The sequence below is a fragment of the Manacus vitellinus genome, unplaced genomic scaffold (genome assembly GCF_001715985.3).
Source record: "Manacus vitellinus isolate BGI_N305 unplaced genomic scaffold, ASM171598v3 scaffold_31_pilon, whole genome shotgun sequence".
NCBI classification, from domain to species: domain Eukaryota; kingdom Metazoa; phylum Chordata; class Aves; order Passeriformes; family Pipridae; genus Manacus; species Manacus vitellinus.
The window spans coordinates 3,274,087-3,292,555 of NW_021940379.1; the positions used below are offsets into that span (position 1 = coordinate 3,274,087).

The following is an 18,469-nucleotide window of genomic DNA, read 5'->3' on the forward strand; positions in this document are numbered from 1 at the left end:
TCTTGCCAAGAAATCTTACCCCCTTTCTCATCCTGATGACAGGAAAAAAAACTCCCTCTACTGAATGCATTTCAGGGGAGTCGTTCCTTGCTGTGCTTTTGAAATTAATGGCTAAGCTGAATTCTTACATAGTTAATCAGCTTCTTTCCTCCATACCTGCTGTTGTCACCACAGCCCTCAAGTGTAATGAATGGGGCCGCCGTGTGCTGGAGGAGCATCATGTTGTTTCTCTAACTGGAGCCCCATGGCTTTTCTTTATCTTCTTTTTTTCCCCTTGTTTTTAAGCAGGTGAACAAAAATCTGCCTCCTCCAGCCTGTTGTGCTCTGACACTTGACGCTCCAGTCAGTGCAACTGTGGCTCTGCTGCGCAGACAGCCGTTGTTTTCAGCTGCCTGAGATGATAAGCTGCCATAGTTTTACATTTCTCCTTGGATAATATTTTCACGTGATACATATGATAACAAGAAACCTTCATTACCTTGCCAAGTTCTTGGAATATACTCTGCTTTCTATTGAACTCCGAGTCTCTGACAGTCGTTAGTGGAAACGTTAAGGTTTTCTGTCTTACAGGCTTTCAAATCTAAGAGTAGCAAAATCAAAAGGGAATTAATTTGTCCTTTGTTTATATGGCTCTCAAGCGCTGCCTTGTTCTGGAGATTTTTTGGTTTTGCAATGAGATTACAAAATCCTCTCTGTTTTTAGGATGGAAAACTAACTTTCAGAATGTGGTCACAGTTCAGTTAATGCAGTGATCCCTCTCAAAATAAATGAGTAAAGAGGTGCTCACTTAACCCCCAAGAGTTAATATGCCATTTATTAGTCCACAGGGGAGAGTTGGTGGGTGTGGCACTGGAGGAGCACAGGGCTGCAGGTGCAACACAGACTCTGCATCACAATCAGGGTGGGGCAAGCTGGGTTTTACTCCTGACCTTTGCAAACCCCTGAGTGCAGCCCCAGCACCAGGCTGATAACCTGGGCTTGTACTGGTATTGCTTATTTTGGTCACTGGTGCTGCTTTCGGCCTAAGCAGTGCCCAGAGCAGCCTCGCTGGTGTGATGTGTCTGAGGGAGCAGTGCTGTGCTGGTGCTGTGCTGTTCATTAGTAACACAGCTCTCGTTTAAGCACAGGCTGGGGAATTGGGCTGAGTGTGACAGGTTGTCTGAGCTCCAGGGAGAAAGCCAGCCCCAGGGACACTCATCCAAAGGCAGGCTCTTGGGGACTGGAACATGCCATCGTACCCTGGGCTTTAGTTGGATGATTACAGATGAATTCAAGTGCACTTCCTATTAAAACAATTACTGTATTTTAAGCTCTTTTTGTATAGTGTGTGAAATTTCTAATTACTAGAGCTCTGCACTGGGGACTGACAGAGCCTGGTGCCTGTTGTTGGCTAATTAAGCTTTTTTCATATACTTGGGAGCAGCACCATTGAACTTCATTGGGGTTATCTCCTAAATATTCTGTTGAGGCAATTTCCAACCTGCAATTCTTGTTTGTTCTACTGAGCATTTTTTTCTTTTGCCTTTAACCTGTTAGTGCTGATTTGGGCTCCAGTTTTCAGCAGCACAGCAGAATCCTCCTTCCGACTCGTTTTTTGTTTTCTTTTCTTCTTTTTTCAGCCACCAGATGAAGAGCTTTGCAGTTAAGTTAGTGAGCACGTAGGGAGTCATGGGAAGTGAGCATGGACTGTTCCCAGCTGCACAACTGAGTACACTTAAACAGAGTGTTTTACCACCTCTGTGTTGAGTTACTGGTCATGGGAGTGATTCACAGTGGGAGCTGTGTCAGCCAGTGCAGCCCACTCACGAGATTTCTAGAACAGTGCAGCAAAGCAAAAGGGTTTGGTGGGGGTGGAAGGGAGGGCAGACCAATCTTTTTTCCCTTAATACTGCACTGTCTGGAGTCAGATCCTTTCCTAGTGAACACCCAGGAACCTGAATGCCTCACCTGATCACATAAAGGGAACTGGATTCCAGCAGCTCTGGCCTGCCTGTCAGTGGGGAAGGAAGGGCTGTGGGAATGAGAGTGCTCTTGGATTGTCACGTGCAAAAAGATGAAAGGTTACAGACACACTTGTATATCCTGGCTTACCTGAATGCTCAGGCATCTGAGGATTGCTCTAAACTACACACCTGATGTCCTGTGACTGCTGAAATAACAGTGGCAGAGCTTTGGTGATTCTCGGGCCTTTTATAGACTTGGTCGGGAGAGAAGGTGTCAGTCATGGGCTTGGTTGGGATTTAGTGAGCTGGAGTTTAAAGAGAGAGGTGATAGTAGTAAGACACTGGTCTTGGATGCACCAGTGTTAAAGAAGTCTGTAACATCTGAGGTGTTGATGGATGATTTTGACGCCTGTTTTGCAAGAAGTTTCACATCTTGGATGTTAACGACAGGTGCGAGAGTTTCAGTGTGAGTTGGAAGTTTGGAAGCAAAAGTCACTTGCAGAGATCTTCTCAGTCTGTCATCAGAGCAGTGTGTTGTCCTCTGTAGGTCTCTGCACTCTCCAGTTGTTTCTCTGGTTAATAAAGGCCTTTTCATTTGCAACAGAATATACTGAAGGAACATGCTGATGATGACCAAAATCTTGCCATTTCGGGTGTCCCTGTGGTCAGCTGGCCCAAGAAGACCCCAAAGGTAATGAGATACAATTACTTACTAATTATTGTTGTGGTCTGGTGTTTATTGATCTATAATCTGACAAAGTGCTGTCTATGATCCATTGGCAGTTTCTAGCATTTTTAACAAAAAATGTTATTTTTTAATGGGTTTATGATTAGGTCTTGAAGCAGAACAAGAAAGTGCCTCAGCAGGGAGAAATCATTAGAGTTTCCATTTAAAAAGGATTTGTTTGGGCCTTACTTGTCAGTATAAAACTTTGATCATTGGTCATTTACTAGTTATGGTGAAATCTAAAAATGTGGATGCATTTTGTGTAAAATTAAATGGTGTGTAAATGCTACAAACCAGTCATTTAGTGAACAGTTTCTTCTGAATGAGAGGATGGTTTTTCCCTTACACTATGAGACTTCCTGAATTCTCTGTACAACGTGCCACTGTAACTTTGAAGGATTGTTTTCTGTCCTTATATCTTAATTTTTCCTCCTGTATATCAGAGTAATTATTTTCACTTTGCAGGACAACGGTGAGGTTTGCTTTGTTAATGCTTATAAAGAATTTGAAATAATTGACTAAAGAATAATGTCAAAAGGCTGGATGTTATTTATAACAGTGGTATGTTTACCACACTCCAGTTATTCAGCATGCTGTAAAAGCAGCTTTGCTTATTTAGAAGATGTCTCATCGCTTCTATTTTTGCGTTCATTTTTCACTGAATTAGTTTTATAATCCATTATTTCTTTAGAAATGCTGAAAGGGTCGGTCAGCTTAAATCAGGCTTCAAAGTGAAAATCTGTTGTTGTTTTCATTGCAGATACCTTTCAAATAATTATCAGGGGAAATAATTTGCTCAGTTCTCACTTTCTGTGCTGGTGCACTTCTCCTGGCTTTGCATCTAATCCACATGTAGCCACGAGAATTTGCTGTTTTCAGATGGGAAGTGGGAGACCATAAACATGCAACTGCCAGAGGAGAGTGGGGCAGGATGAGCACATCATGTTCCTTCTTGGTTTCTTTTTGGGTTTTAGCTCAGCACATTTCAGATAACTTGTATCTTGTTAAAGACATATTTCCCGTTTAGCCTTTAATAAATCCAGGGGAACATGCTCTGTGTTTAAAAATTTTATTTGTTTAGAAACAGCAGTGGAGAACCTTGAGAAACAGGTGTGGAATTCTCCACTGTTTTGATGGCTGCTGTTCATTCCTCAGTCAGTATATCTACGCATTGAATAAAGCAAAATTTCTGTGACCAGAGGAAAGGTTATTTTATAATAAAACAAGAAACAACTGACTTTCTTTTGAGCTTGTGATGGAAGGGAGGATCTTGGTGCTTTGAGGCTTTTATAAGCTTTGGCATTTGCTAATGTTCTTGTTCATTTTATTTTGGAATCCTTGATAAATGCTTCATTTATTCTATTTTATTTCTGTGTACTGGCAACATAACTGCAACTGTAAAAGATTTGTAATTTTTGTGACTTAAAACTTATCCCTCTTTGCAAAATCCCGCTTGCTGGCTGCAAGGGGTTTTTTAACTTTGGCCTTTCTGAAAGCAGAAGCTTCTAGAAGGCATCATTTCCAGTGCCAAGACAATGACAAACAAACACATCAGTTAATAACAAATGAGAGGAAAACTTTCACAGAAAGTCAAGCTTTAGGTTGAAGTTTGGAAATAAAAAAAAAAATAGAAGAAATCCTTTCACCATTCTCTTCATATTTTCTTTGCTTGGTCTGTGATCAGTTCATGTTATGTCTTACATTTTGGTTGAGAGGTACACGTGCAGATAGGGCTGGTGTTATCAAAGAGGAATTTGTTGTTGTGCTTCTAATTGGCAAATGTCCTTGTCATCTTCCATGTTGCAGCTATTTCCTTCCCTGGGAACAGAGGCCAAGTGAACAGGCTGGGAAAAGATGTCTTAGAGTTGAGCCTTTGAGTCCCAAATTAAAATCTGTGGGCAAGACAATGTAGGGGAGATTTGTCTAAAAGCAGTGTTAGTAGTTAAGCTTGGTTATTTCTCCTTTGTTCCCTGTAAGCCCTGATAATTAAATTGAAGATTTTACAGAGAAGAAAAACCCATAGGGAGGGGGAAACTCCCTTGAAAAGTGAATTGTAGCTGGTGGAGCAAGTCTCCATGGCCAGAAGATTCCACAAGCACAAGGCAGGGGAGTAAAACCTACCAGTAATTTTGCTTTCTGCAGTCTTTTGTAGTTTATAGGAGAAATGGCAGATACTTCACAGTGCCTTCCCTGAGATCCTTGTGTTCAAAGGGAGCAGAGATCCAACACAGCACAGTACCAGCTCCTGTGGGGCTTCCAGGGAGAGGGCGATTGTCTGATTCCAAGATAAAGAAAAAGAAGGGAACTGAAATCCAGAAAGAAGAGGCAATAAAGGGAAAACATGGTTCTTGCTTTTGCCTAAGAGAAGGCTCCAGAAGAGATTTAGAAAGACAAGAGCAGCAGATGGAGAAGGAAGAATAAAGCCAGCATTAAATGCCAAAACATTTCAAAGAAAATGGAAATGACTGTAAAGAAAGGAGGGGAAGAGACTAGAAATGGTGAGAGAGCAGGATTAGGAGAGAGACAAGTACTGAGAAAAGCAGAGGGAGAGAACTCTGACTGAAGCCAAAGATCCCTGGAACAGGGACAGGGAGTGACTATGTGAATAACCCAAGTTGTGGAAGGGTGAGCTTAGTTATGTTGACTTGCTTTTGAAAGAACGTGCCTTTGATAGTCTGAATGATTTTTGAAGCAGCAAATAATATTTTCCTTTAAAGCTGAGTTACAGTTTCTGTAACATGTTGTTCGTGTGATGTGCCAGCAGCAGGCACAGCTCTGTGCTAGAGAACAGCTGCTTGAAGCCTGGGACATGCTGGGTTTAAGGAAGAAATGTGTCCATTCACCTCAAATCCCACTGCACAGAGGATAAGGTGTAACAGGCAGGACATTTAACTCAGGACAGGGAAGGCCCATCTGTGTGCTGTGGCCCCACTGTGCTGCCTCACTCCTGTGCACCTTTTCCAAAGGCATTTAGGGCTGTGGTTATCCTGCAGTGCCCTGACAAAGGAAATTACTCACTGGGAAAAGAAACAGAAGTAATAATCAGCCATGGTTTAGTGAGGAGATGAAATAACTGGGTGACATTTGATGATGTTGTGGTTAGTGCACAAAATGGGAGGCCGGGGTCTGCGTCTGCTCCCAGCTCTGCTGCAGCACCTGGTGTCGCAGGAGGTGAATGGCACGTTGCTGCTCCCTGAGCTTTTCCAGATGGAGATGGGGCTTCCCATCTGGGGGGCTGGGAGGTGAAATTAATGTTTGTAAAGATCTGTGGCATCTTCAGTGCAAAGTTTTTCAGTAAAGTGTGTGAACCATTATTATTTTATGGTAATAGAGACATGGTGTGTGATTCATAGGCACCTCTTCAGATCATATTTACTTATCTTTATGGAGCTATTTTGAGTCGTTTGTGCTTCTAATTTATCGATAATTATTTACCATAATAATTACATTCCTTTAGGCACCTTGGAGTTTTTTCCCCCTTTTTGAAAATCTCTTTCAGAAGAAGCAAGAACCTGCCTTTTTCTTTCAGCTATAGAGTAAGAGAAAACAGTCCAGTGCCAGGGATCTTAGAGTATGTGCAACGGTCCTAATTAGGCCTGTTCAAGGAATCAGCATTTTGGGACCAAGTGGATATTTGAAACCTGCTTGTCCTGATGGCTGACTGACAGTTTATGGACCTTCAGACTGGGCAGCAGACTAGATGTTCCCATCTGGCTGCCAGCACGGATGGAGCTGTGGATCCCATTCCTTTGCTGGGGGCTGTGCAGCAGTGAATATCCCCTCTTAATGCAGGACTCAGTGTTGTTGGGGGGGGGTTACAATCATTAAGGTTGGCAAAGACCTGTGGGATCAAGTCCAGCCTTTGACCGAATCCTGCCATGTAATGGTGGTCTGCTGCCCGAAAGGAAGGGCTCCATAGAGTATGATGCCTTGAAATACTGGGTTCTTAAGCAACTAAAGAGGAGTAAGAAAACATCCTAACTAACTTCTCCCCCATCCCTGGGACATGAACTTTTGGATGGTGTGAACAGAGGGCAGGGCCTAAACCTGATCTTCCACTGTGGCGACTCATGGCCGATTGATCACTGGGGCAGGAAGCTGGCGACCACCAAGCCCAATCTAGAAGCCCACTCTCAGGATTTGCCAGCATTCCAAAGCTCCCATTTTTCTTCCCAGAGATTAGGGATAGCATTTCATTTAAGGAACTCAGAATGTGGCCCAAGCAGAAACAGCATTTTTCAACCCATTTCCTATTTCTGGAGGACAACAGTCAACTCCAGCAGCATGTAATTACACTCTGTGGCAGTGCCTTCTGTTTTTATTGTGATAAAGATCTTTAGTTGTCTATGAAGAGCAGCTGTAAAGAACTAAAATATGTTTGGACTCTCTTGTTCTGTGAAGAGTTAGAAATGCAGACTGTGAGCTGGATTCTCATCTTTCTTACCTGGCACAAACCTAAAGCCACTGCATTTGTAATGATAGTGAGTGTCCAAATATATACAGGTCTGGCTGTGAGCAGGAGATGGAGCTGTAATTTTCAGTAGCTGGTAGAATATGCTGTAATATGGGGCTTTTTCTCTGATGCCTGTTCATACCATTTCTCTTTGTAATTTTTACGTCTTGATTTTAAGAGAAGAGACTTAAGTATAATAATGAAATGGTAATGTTCTTAGTTAAAGGAGTACTATTAATTAGTAAAGACCACAAACTGAAATTTTAATTGGATTATGCTTTTTTTAAACACACCCTTCCCTGCAATTGGCAACATAAATAACATTTATAGCTCTGTATCAGGGCATGAAAACCAGGCAGAAAAAGTGATAATCTGGAGGGAGGGGGGAAAAAAAGACATCCCTCAGGCTGGTTTTTTTGCTGTTCTTTTTTTGAGTTGGGGGGTGGTCATGGGTGGGCACAGCATTGAAAGGGACCTTCTGGGGTGGCAGCATGTGATTCCAGCCATTAGTGAGTTCTGTCCTATAGCAGTTTAGTTTTTACCCCTTTATTTTTACTAGAAATCTTTTTGCAGAATTCTACAGATTGCATCCATGGATCTGAAAAATAAGGATAACCTGTATGAATAATCTGTGAGGGGCAGAGAAGAGGCTGATTACTGTGGCTGTGGAAAGTCGTGCTCCATCAGCCCACAGTCCTGGTAGCACCAAGTCCTGTTTTGGTGGTGCTCAGTCACAGCAATTTAAAGAGGCGTAGGAACAAAGCAGGAATACCGAGCTCTTCCCTCTGCTTATCTTCCCCGTTAAGCTGGAAGATTGTATCTTCATCTTTTCTGCTCAGTGTCCCCTGGTAGAATTTTTTCCCCTCTGTGAATTTACCTAATAATTTGTGGAACCTGTTGATCTTTTTGATCTCCACAGCATCCTGTGGCAGCGTCCCCCGCGGTTTAATAAAGCTCTGTGTAGATAAGTACTTCCTTATGTTGTTTCAGATGTGTCCTTTAATATCATAAATACACTTCATGCCCTCTGTATCGTGCATTTTGAGAAATTTGAATGAGGTCTCTGTTCATCTCTGTGCTGTCAAGGATTTTTTATGTCCCTGTTACAGTGTCTCAGTATTTTTTTCTCTACTCCCAAGGTGAAAACCACAAGTAAGTTCAATCTTTTCTGGTACACAAACCATATCATTTGTTGGAGTATTTTTCTCACTCTATTCTAGTTCCATTACAGGTAGTTTTGAGGTGAGGGTGAATCTGGGATTCCACAACCACATATGGTATTCAAGATGTGATGTTTAAGAGCAGAGACCAGGAGGACATGCCTGGTTCAGCCTGGCACAGTGAAGTTGAAGGGGGAGATGATTGTTGTGTAAGTACTTCAGGGAGTGTAAACATCGGGGCAGGAAAAGAGTTATTTAAGCTAATGGACAATGTTGGCATGGGAAGAAGGGAATATAAACATGCCATAAATAGGTTTAGCTGGAAATAAGATTTCTGATCATTGTTCAGAGTCTGAACCAAACAGCACACAAGGAAACCAGTAGACAGCTGTGGTGAAAAGAGTGGCAGATTCTTAGAAATAACTTGTATTTTAAATAGTTAAAGGCAGTTGGATTAGCCACCATCTCCAGATATGGAGCCCACAGATGTCCTTGTGCACTTTCACATGTCTGCTGCCATTTTCCAGCAAGGAACCTGTTTCCTTTTTCATGGTATTTCACATTAAAAATGCTGGGAAGAGAAGATTTACCAGTTTTTAATAACAGAGCTCCTTTATTATGGCTCCAATTTTATGCAACATTTTGCATTAGATCAAACTTAAGAAATAGTAAGTAAATGGACTAAGAATCAGTGGACACAATAAATTTGATTGTTTGCAGAAATTAGGGGGGAAAAGCATAGAATGGAGTGTTTGGATTGACTTGAAACCAGTGTGATTTTTCAGAAGTGTTGAGCATCGTTTTGCATCAGGTTTTCCTTCAATTCAGGGGGAGAGGTGCAAGGTGGACAAAGAACATTCCTGAAAACCTTTGAATAAGTACTTCCAGTTTTTACTTGCTTGCTTACTAAGAATTCCTGCCATAGCTATCGCTGGGCCAGCTCCACCCAGAGAAGCAGGAGCAGTGAGGGACTCGTTACAGCAATTAGTGTTTTAACCAGAGCAGTGTCTGAAACAGATCTGAGCACGTAGAAATGGCACAACATCAAACCAGCATCAGCTTCAGGAGCCTGCCCGGGGGCTACCACCAGGAAAGCAACATTCCTTATAGCAGCAGTGGGAAAACTCTGCCAAATTCCCTAGGACAGACCAGTCCTTGGAGATCTACTCAGGGTACTTCCTGTGGGAATACAAATTTATTAGAAAGCAAATATTGACAATTAAAAACTAGCACTTAAGTAAAAATTGAGTCTAACTAGTGTTGGAAAAAAATCTGGGAAGGATAAAAAAAGATATAGGTAGATAGAGAGCAAAACAATTCTACGTAAATTGTTGTAGGATGTATTTTTCTGGTTGAGATTCAAATAAGTTTTCCATCAGTCATTCCAAGTGGGGCAGGAGCAGAAAGGGGATTTAAACTGTCACATTTCATTCTTGGCAGGCACCAGCTTAAAGGTGTTTGAAGTGATCTCACACAGCAGAGCCTGAACTCTGCTTGGTGTCAACAACAATTTTAAATGCCAGTAGTCTGTAAGGAGATTTGCATATACAAACATGTGTGTATTGTGAATCCTTTTTGTTGATAAAAAGTCCTGATTATAAAGTTTATAATCGACTACAAATCAGACATTTCTTGGTAGTTATCAGATGCCAATAATTACTTTTCTCCCAGAAAATAACTTAAGTACAAAAGAAAATGAGGATTTAAATCAATTTAAATTTGTTTTTCTCTTTACTGATTGGAATCAGTGATTTAAATAATTTTGAATAATTTGTGTTCTTTTACACTGTAGGATAGTAGATGCCATGTGGTAGGAGAGAGCTGAAATGTATTCAGAAAGATACCCCAGTTCTGGCTCCTGACAAATCTATTAAGAAACAAAAGCACATAGTTGAGGTTTGGGGGATATTTTTTTTTAGGGGACTTCCCACAGTAACTATGTGCCTGTGAAACTAAGGCCTTTCCCTGCTGACTACACTTGGGAGCAGGAAAAAAAACCTGATGCACCAGAACCAAGGACTACTTGGGGCACTGTGCAAAGGAGGGAAAGCTGTTGAAGCTTCTGGGAGTTCCTGTCAAGCGTCTGCTTTCCCGGGGCAGCACTGCCGAGGAAAGCAGCTCCTTGCCTGACCTGTTTAGTTTTCTGAGCACTGTTTCAGTCTCTTACAAACATTAGTCCTCCAGACAAATTCATTCTGTGGTAATTCCTGCAGACCCGAGGAGTTTCAGGGTTTGCTGGATGTGTATCATACATAACGTGCCCAGGGGGGCTGGAACTACAGTCTAGAAGGTCCCTTCCAACCCAACCCTTCCTGTGATTTTACGAAAGAGCTCCTGCCTGTTGCCTCAGTATTTTTCTAAAAGCTTTGCCTGGTGACTTGACAGATTATTTCTCACCTCAAGAGGCAGTACTTGAAATATTGTGTCCCTTCAGGGAGTAATTATAAATAGCAAGGACTTGAATGAGCACCTTCTTAATCTTCCATCTTTGACTTAATATTTTCACTTCTTATCAGCTCTCAGCCACTTGCTTTGAAATCTGACCAATGCCTTTATGTGATTAATACATCAAACAGGTAAATTAGAGCCATTTTGACTCTGAGTAGAAATCTAAATGGATTGGAAAAAAAATGAACAGACATCTCTGTTTTCCAACTGTTGTGCTCCGCGTATCACACAAGAAGATTTATGTTTTCTTCCCCATTGTCATTCTTCTTCCATAGGCACGAATATTCAGTAATACAAATTTTTCCCAACTACGCCTTGACTGCCATTTTTCATGGCAGCAGCTTTCTCTTTATTTCATGACAGCAGAAGTGCTGATGAGAACTACCTTAGTCTTAAGACCTTTGTCATAGATAATATGTGTGAAATGAGTTGACAGATCTCAAATTTTATCCCCAGGAGCTTGCCTACCTTGGCCAACAAAACCAGACAAAACACTAAGGTTTGAACCTGGCTTAAGAATTCCAGCATCCTTGTGTTCTCCCCCACCCCAACATTAAAACCATCCAAGCTTTGAGTTACGTATCTGAAACTTAATAGTTTAGTTTCTGGATCGAAGCACATTGGCAGAGCAACAGGGAAGGCGTTTGTCATCCCACAGTATGTGCCGTGCAATTATGGACATTAATCCTGCGTGCACTTTTCAGAACAAAATTGAATTGTATGTTCTGTCCCCGAGAAGATGGCTTCCTTTAGTTCCACAGCACACTGAAATTAAACTCTGCTGAGAATATAAATGAGGGCTTGTTTCAACTTCATGACTTTCCTGTAAGCACTGGACCAGATAGAAGAGGGACAGGAGTGCTCTCCTTTTTGAAGACAACAAATAAAATATATGGATAAATTCCAATAAAAGCAAAGCAGCTGTGAGTCTTAGCCTAGTGTGGTTTGGTTGTTAGTCCTGGATGTTTCCCTACAAATCCAAGTCGAGTTTGTAGGTGACAACAGTGAGCCCTCGTGAGGCAAACTGCACTTCAGCTTTTCCTTTGCTCACCATCTCTTTGGGTTTGGTCTCTGGATTTTCAGGCTGCTGCCCACACGTTGGACACAACTGACTCTCCCAGAGTTCTGTGCCGTGTGCCAGAGCACTTTGAGCCACTGGCAGCAAAGCAGGTTACGTATTCCGGTTAATCCACTCTCTCAGCCACATCTATTTGCATGTTCCTCCAGAGCACGGCAGTCACTGGTCTTATCTTCTTAGGAACCTCCTTCACTAGTTCTTGCATTTACTGACAGAACATGGCTCTTGGAGACACAAGCTGTGCTGTGGAAACACTCTGTGCCATCAGGTTCTGTGGGAGAAGGAAGCATGGCAGGATTTCCCTAATTTCCCAGTGGATCGTCCCAGTCATGCCACGGCTCTTCCTGTAGAGAAGAGCCTGTCTTGTGTGGTAGATGGAGTCCATGTTTCACCATTCTGCAGTCTTAGTACTTTTCTAAGATGACAGGGTGTTGGGGTTTGGAGGGGGGTTGTTTTGTTTTTAAGGTATATGTTGTTCTGTTTTTAAGGTATATGGGAGATGGAGTGAGTGTGTTACTCACCTGTTTTGGGTGCTGCTCCTCTCCTGCCCTGGAATAACCCATGGTTGTCATCCTTCAGGAGGAGGCTGTACAACACTTGCTGCCTTTGCTTCTCTGGATACTGGTTAAGGAAAGCATGAGCTGTAGGCATGGCATGGAGGGAGCAATCAATATTATTTCATCTTGAGTTGCTTTATTTGATCTATGGTTGATCATTTATTGACAAGATTGTGATGGATACTCAGTGCATCTGATGACAACTCTTATGTCATAGTTCAGATGAAGCAGATAGCAGAAAGTAGTAAGATCATGGATATTTAGGTTGTCAGACTGTCACTGCTAGTGTTGAGAATACAACTGAAATATTGGTTAGAACTCTTGAGAAAAGTGTCATGAAATTTGCCCAGGCCCAACAGTTAAGATCATATTTCATGTGAATGGACACTTACACCAAAACAATGAACCTTAGAAAGCTACTGGGTAACTCTCTTATTCTGATACAGGTCAATAATCGTGATTCATAAACATCTCAGTGGGTTTCCTTTTCAAAAACATATGTGCTGGCCTGCAGAAAGCTGCAGCAGCTTAAATCACAAGATCTTTTTTCAAGGACTTGCAAATAAACCAGTTTGAGGTTGTTTGTCTGATTGTTTCCATGTAAATATTTTTTCTAATACCAGCTAAATATAATATTCCGTAAAGGTGCATAAAAAGTTTCAAGGGAAGGATAAATTAAAGGTGTGTTTGTGCCACATAAAAAACTTTATTTCGCTTCATAGTGTGAATCATAAACTCCAGTGTGTAATATGAAAACAGATCCTGTTTAGCACTGGAAGCAACAGCTAAAGTCTGTTGGTACAAGAGATGCTCAGGAGTGAGTGAGTACAGCACAGGGGTTGTAGTCGTCCTCCCCCATCTTGGTTTTACTACTTAAGGATATTTGCATGAGAATAAAATCTGGTTCTTTGGCACTCATCTGCTCCTGCTGTTTATTCTTCGCTTGAGGTTATTGTCTCAGTTTGTGACAACATAATTGGTTTCTGTGGAGAAGATTATGATATTGATGAGACTTATATATGACTTCAGGTGAGGTGCAATCAAAGCAATAGTTCAAAATAGAAGGTACTGTCTGTTTTCATGCAGTTTTCACTACGGCTCATTCAGCAGGGTAATTAAGGATGTTATTTATTACTGAACTGCATCACGCAAAGCTGAAGTATGGACACAGTTCTGCTACTACAGGCAGGACTAGGGGCACTGCTGCTTATTTTGTGTTCAAAGCTGTTGTAAACTCCACCAGGCTGGGCAACTAGATGCTGTTCACACAAGGGTTGCTCACTATTTGTTGTAATTTAGTGTTCTCTAGTGTAGACAAGCTGAAAGAATTGAGCTGGAAAATGCTCTCTTAATAGTTCTCTCTGTGTATTAAATATTCCTTTGAATGGTTAGCTGCTCTTGTACAGGATGAGGTTTTTTGAGAGCAATTATAATCAGAAAAGTTTATTCTATTGCGTTGTTTCCCCCACACTGATTCCCAATTTGCTATTTTATATCATATCCTATCCCATTTTTTTTAAACACCATCTCAGCAAAGTTTACCTAGCGTTTGGAAATCATTCCAGGATTTTCTTGGCATGTGTGTGTCTTCCCTCCTAACGCAGGCTTCGTAATTAGAGCTCATTTGTCACTTGTGGTGCTGCTGCAAGTGGCAGCCTGGACACACAGGGCTGGCTGTGGGGCGAGGATACACTTGGGGACCTGCTGCAGCCCGGAGAGGCCAGTGCAAACATCAGGAGAGCTAGGATGTGTCGCAGATGAGAGGAGTAGGATGATCTCTGTCATGATTTAATTTGCTGTGAATGACATTTCGCTGTGGTGTGACTGCTGGATTGTCCTTGGGGGATGTCACAAGTTATTTTTTTCTCCTGTCGGGATTACAGAGCCAAAAGGCCGGAGGGACAAACAAGTGTGAGCCAGGTTACACATGGAACTGGGCTAGTGGAGACTTGGTCTGCCCACGGGCAGGTGTGGGACCAGGCGTCTTCCTTCCGGATGTCACCTGTTCTCCTGCCGCTGCTGGAGGCCAAGTGTATCACGGCTGTAGTCGTGTCAGCTATCCTTGCTTCGCAGTTAAAAGCTCTCCTTTGTAGGCCTGTCATGAGACATGCATCCCCCCCTTCTTTTCTCCTCCAGAAAACATTGGATTCTGATATTACCTTGTGATTCTGAAAGCCAAGGCCTTAGGCACATGCCTTTCGTGCCTCAGCTTTCGTCTGCTCCTGCTCCTGGTTGTGTACGAACACAATGAGGGGAGAGAGAAACCTGAGCAGACGGGCTGAGCACACCCCATCGCCTTCTGGGGAGCCCCATTGTGTGCTGCAAAGAAATGCTTCGCTCCTGGCATGGTGGATGAGCAGGATGGGGAGAATACCATCACCTACCCATCATTTGAATTTGACTTGGCAAGAGGACAGGAGTACAAACAAGGAATGGATATTTACTATATTAAAAATAAGGAAGGGGCATAATCACACGATTCACGTGGCTTTATCAGCAGTTGCCTGTAAATACGTTTGAAGTTTGACTGTATTTTATTACTTAAACTTGAGTGACCCGTCTCAGTGTGGATGCTGGTGTCACAAGGGCTGTGTTGCTGTTTGCTTCCATGCCAGCTCCTGCCTGTTGCTGCCTCTTCTCCTGAACTACCTGGACTGTTTATGCTATGTGGTAATTCAGACCAGGGAACTGAGCTGAAACTAGTTTGGCAAAAATCCTGATGCAAGGACCATTAGATGTGCTTCTTTATGGCTTCTTGGTTGCTCAGCACATGCAAATATTTAATCTCATGTTTAATTCTGTGTTGTGGGCGTAGGAGCCGGAGGCAAAATCCTAACAACTTGAGTGGAATCGGGATTTCCCCTGAAAGCAGGCCCATAAATCCAGTGGGAAATTTAATTCTCCAGCACTCAAATTCAGGCCTGTGACCCTCAGCTGCAGGCTCTGGAGGGCAAAGGCAGTGTCCATGTTGAGGTGCTGGCCCTGAGACCTTTGGATCCAGAACGGGTCCCCGACTGACCGATGTGTAACATGTCACGCTGCGGGGAGGGCATTTAACTGTAAAGCCCCAGCAGCGGGTCAGGATGATCGGAGCGGGGCTGGAAATGGTTCCTTGGGAGCAAGCGAAAGAGGGGGTGCCCGCACGGGGAGCAGCGCGAGGCCAGACGCGAGCAGCAACACAAGCCGGGTCGGCTCGTATCCCATCTCATCCCAGCGCCGGTTCTGCCGCTCGCAATCCCGAAGTTTGCTCGGTGCCTTCCTCCTCCCGAGGGATGGAGGCTCCCTGCTCCGGGCCCGGCCCGAGCGGCGGGCGGGGAGCCGCAGTATCGCGGTGCAGGGGGTGTGTGTGTGTGTGCGTGTGTCTGTGTCTGTGCGCGTCTCCTTTGTCTGAGCAGCCGAGCAGCGCGAGCGCCGCGGGCGGCGCGCATCCTCCCCGCCCAGCGCGCTCGGAGCACGGCCGCGCGGCCCGCCCCGCCGGCCCGCCACGGCCGCGGGGCCCGTTCCCGCGGGGGCGATCGCCCGGCCGAGCCCCGCCCGCCGTGTGGGGCTCGGCGCGGTGCCCGGCGCGCGGTCCCGCTGTCCCGAGGCCGGCGTGTGGAAGCGGCCGCGATTGGGCGTGCGGCAGGGCACCCTTCTGGTGCCTGGCATGAATATGCACGGCCCCCTTCCTCCCTCCTCCTCCTCCTCCTGCATGTGTGTGTGTGTGTGCGGGAGCGGGGCTCCGCCAGCAGCAGCCCGCTCCCCATGTCGCTCGGCTCGCCTGGCGCACCATGAGCCATGCCCATCGTTGCGAGCGCGACGAGAGGGCTTCGAGTCCGGAGCGAGCCCGAGGGGGCCGGGGCCCGAGCTGGGCCCGGAGCAGGTCTGGGCGGGCGGCGAAGTTTGCAGCGGGAAGGAGGGGAGGAGGCCGGGCCGGGCAGCGCCGCGCCGCCGCGGGGACGGGAAACAAGTGGGGTCGGGAGCGGCCCCGGGGCAGCGCCGCCCGCCCAGAACCGCGCCGGGCGGGGCCGCGGAGCTCCCGCGGGGCCGGCCCGGAGCGCTCGGCTCGCCCGCCGGCGGCGCCCCGGGCACCGCAGTTCGGCACCTCCCAGGCCCCCAACGGCGCCGGGAGCGGGGCGTTTGTGCCTCTCGGGGGCTGCCCTGTCCTCAGCAGAATTGTTATTTTTTTTCCCTTTTTTTCTTCCTTTTTTTTTTTTTTTTTCCTATTAAGATTACTCAAATAGCTGAGAGGGCTGCGGGACTTGGGGAGAGAGTCTTGATGCTGAGCCTGGTTACCTTGTCTTGGTTTGATTTATAGCTAAAGCCTCCTTTCCATTCCCAGGGACGAGGGATGTAGAATAAAGAGAAGGATGTGTGCCGAAATGAAAAGAGAACTTTTATTAATACTTGCAGGGTTTATTCTCTGAAGGCTTTTTTTTCCCCCTGTGGGGGAAGAGAATAAACTTTTCGAATTTATGAAGTAATCTGTGAAAAATAATCCAGAACATATGTTCTAGATTGCGTATTTTACTCTCTAAGAACTGCCTAAGCAATTAAAAATGCACCAGGAATAGTATTAAACATGTGTATGCAATTTGAACATAAACTTGATAGTTTTGTTTGTAACTCAAGGTGTTTTGCTCTTTAAAATAGCCTAATATTTTGTTTTTAGAGACAAGTTTCTAGTAGGTCGGGTGTTGAGTCTATCCTCCAAACCCATCGTGTTTCTAATAACTTTATGTTGTTTGGCTTCAGAATTACACATAGAAAGCAGGGCCGAGAGTTTGGGGGATGGGGTGCTTGTGGTGTGCTTTGGGTGCTCCCCTGGGATGGCAGACCTGGTGTGGAAACCTTGGGAGAGGCATTAATGTGCTGCACTGGCCTGGTGTAGTGTCAGTCCAAGAACCTAAGCCGAGGTTTGGATGAGTAACTTTATTAAGCCTTTACTTAGTTCTGGGGATTGTGTGAATGTGCAGGCCTGTTCTGCTGCTCAGTTCACTGCTCTGTGCCCAGACCTGGTTGTTAAAATGTCCCAGCCTCCTTCCTTTTCTTAAATTTTGTCCCATGTCAGGCCTTTTCCATTTGGATCTGTGTGTTGGTGCAATCACTGCACACTTTTAAAAAAGAGCTAATGGTTGGGCGAGCAGATTGGTCTCAGCTGTATTGTACCAGCTGTGAAATTGCTACTTGGAGGTGCTGGTTCTTGCTGGATGAATCTGGAAAGTTGGTCATGTTCTGGGATTCTTCAACTCTTCTAAAACCTGAGGCTTTCATAGCGTGTTTTTATGTCTTAAAACTTTAAAACAAAAATTAATGCAAGAAAGGGGAAATCTTTCTTTCAGAGTTTCTTAGGAGTCTTGGTCTGATCCGAAACTATAACACTGTGACCTATGTACCAAAGACCTGTGGAATGTTTTCCTTTTTGTTCAGAACTGTTCCAGTGGTAAAACACCGCTTGTAGCTCCAGCTGTATTTTCATACAAGCCTGCTTTAATGTCTAGTTACTCTATTTTTCTACACAGGACTTGTCAAAGCCATATTATGTCACTTTTTCTGCTGCTACAGTCCCTGGTATATAACAGGTGAAAGCCTTCAGCTCTACAGGTGTAGTTGAACAGCACAGCTTCAGTGCTTGGGGAGAAGCTGAAGTTTTTGTCACTCAGACTTTCTCCTGACTTTCATTCCTCTTTCCCTCGTTTGTGCCCAAACTAAGAAGGCAAAAGGACTGTTGTTTTTCCCAGTACAGAGCCAACAGGATTTACTGCACTTGTGGTACTTGCAGGCAGCACTGGGGGCTTGGAAGCATGTGGATGCCAGGGCACGTGTCCTGCCTGGTGCTGGCCCTGCCCCAGCCCACCAAGTTGCTTGTGGTAGGAAGAAATTTGGGTTCTGACTGTGGCACTTGAGTGTGTGTAAGCAGAGAAAACTGCTCCTGGCTGGGGCAGGGGGATCTGTCCTGCAGCAGTGGTAAGAAAAACTGCGTTTTCCACAGGGTGCCCCAAGTCTGTGTAACTTACTGGTGTCATTAAGAGCTCCTGCTTTGGATGCAGCTTATCTCCAAAAGCATGTTTTTGCCAGTATATCTTATTTCACCCTCCAGGCCTAACTTCTACCTCCTCACCAC

The 18,469-nt window shown here is 44.5% G+C and overlaps 1 protein-coding gene across 6 annotated transcripts in view; it reads left to right on the forward strand.

The window, feature by feature from the left end:
• The window catches only part of KDM2B (lysine demethylase 2B), a 116,571-nt gene that overhangs the window by 74,367 nt on the left and 23,735 nt on the right, over positions 1–18,469 (forward strand). For all 6 annotated transcript variants that reach the window (XM_018076431.2, XM_018076428.2, XM_018076430.2 and 3 more), the window contains one exon: positions 2,548–2,634. In XM_018076431.2, the coding sequence (XP_017931920.1) occupies positions 2,548–2,634 (87 nt within the window). The remainder of the gene's footprint in view (positions 1–2,547; positions 2,635–18,469) is intronic.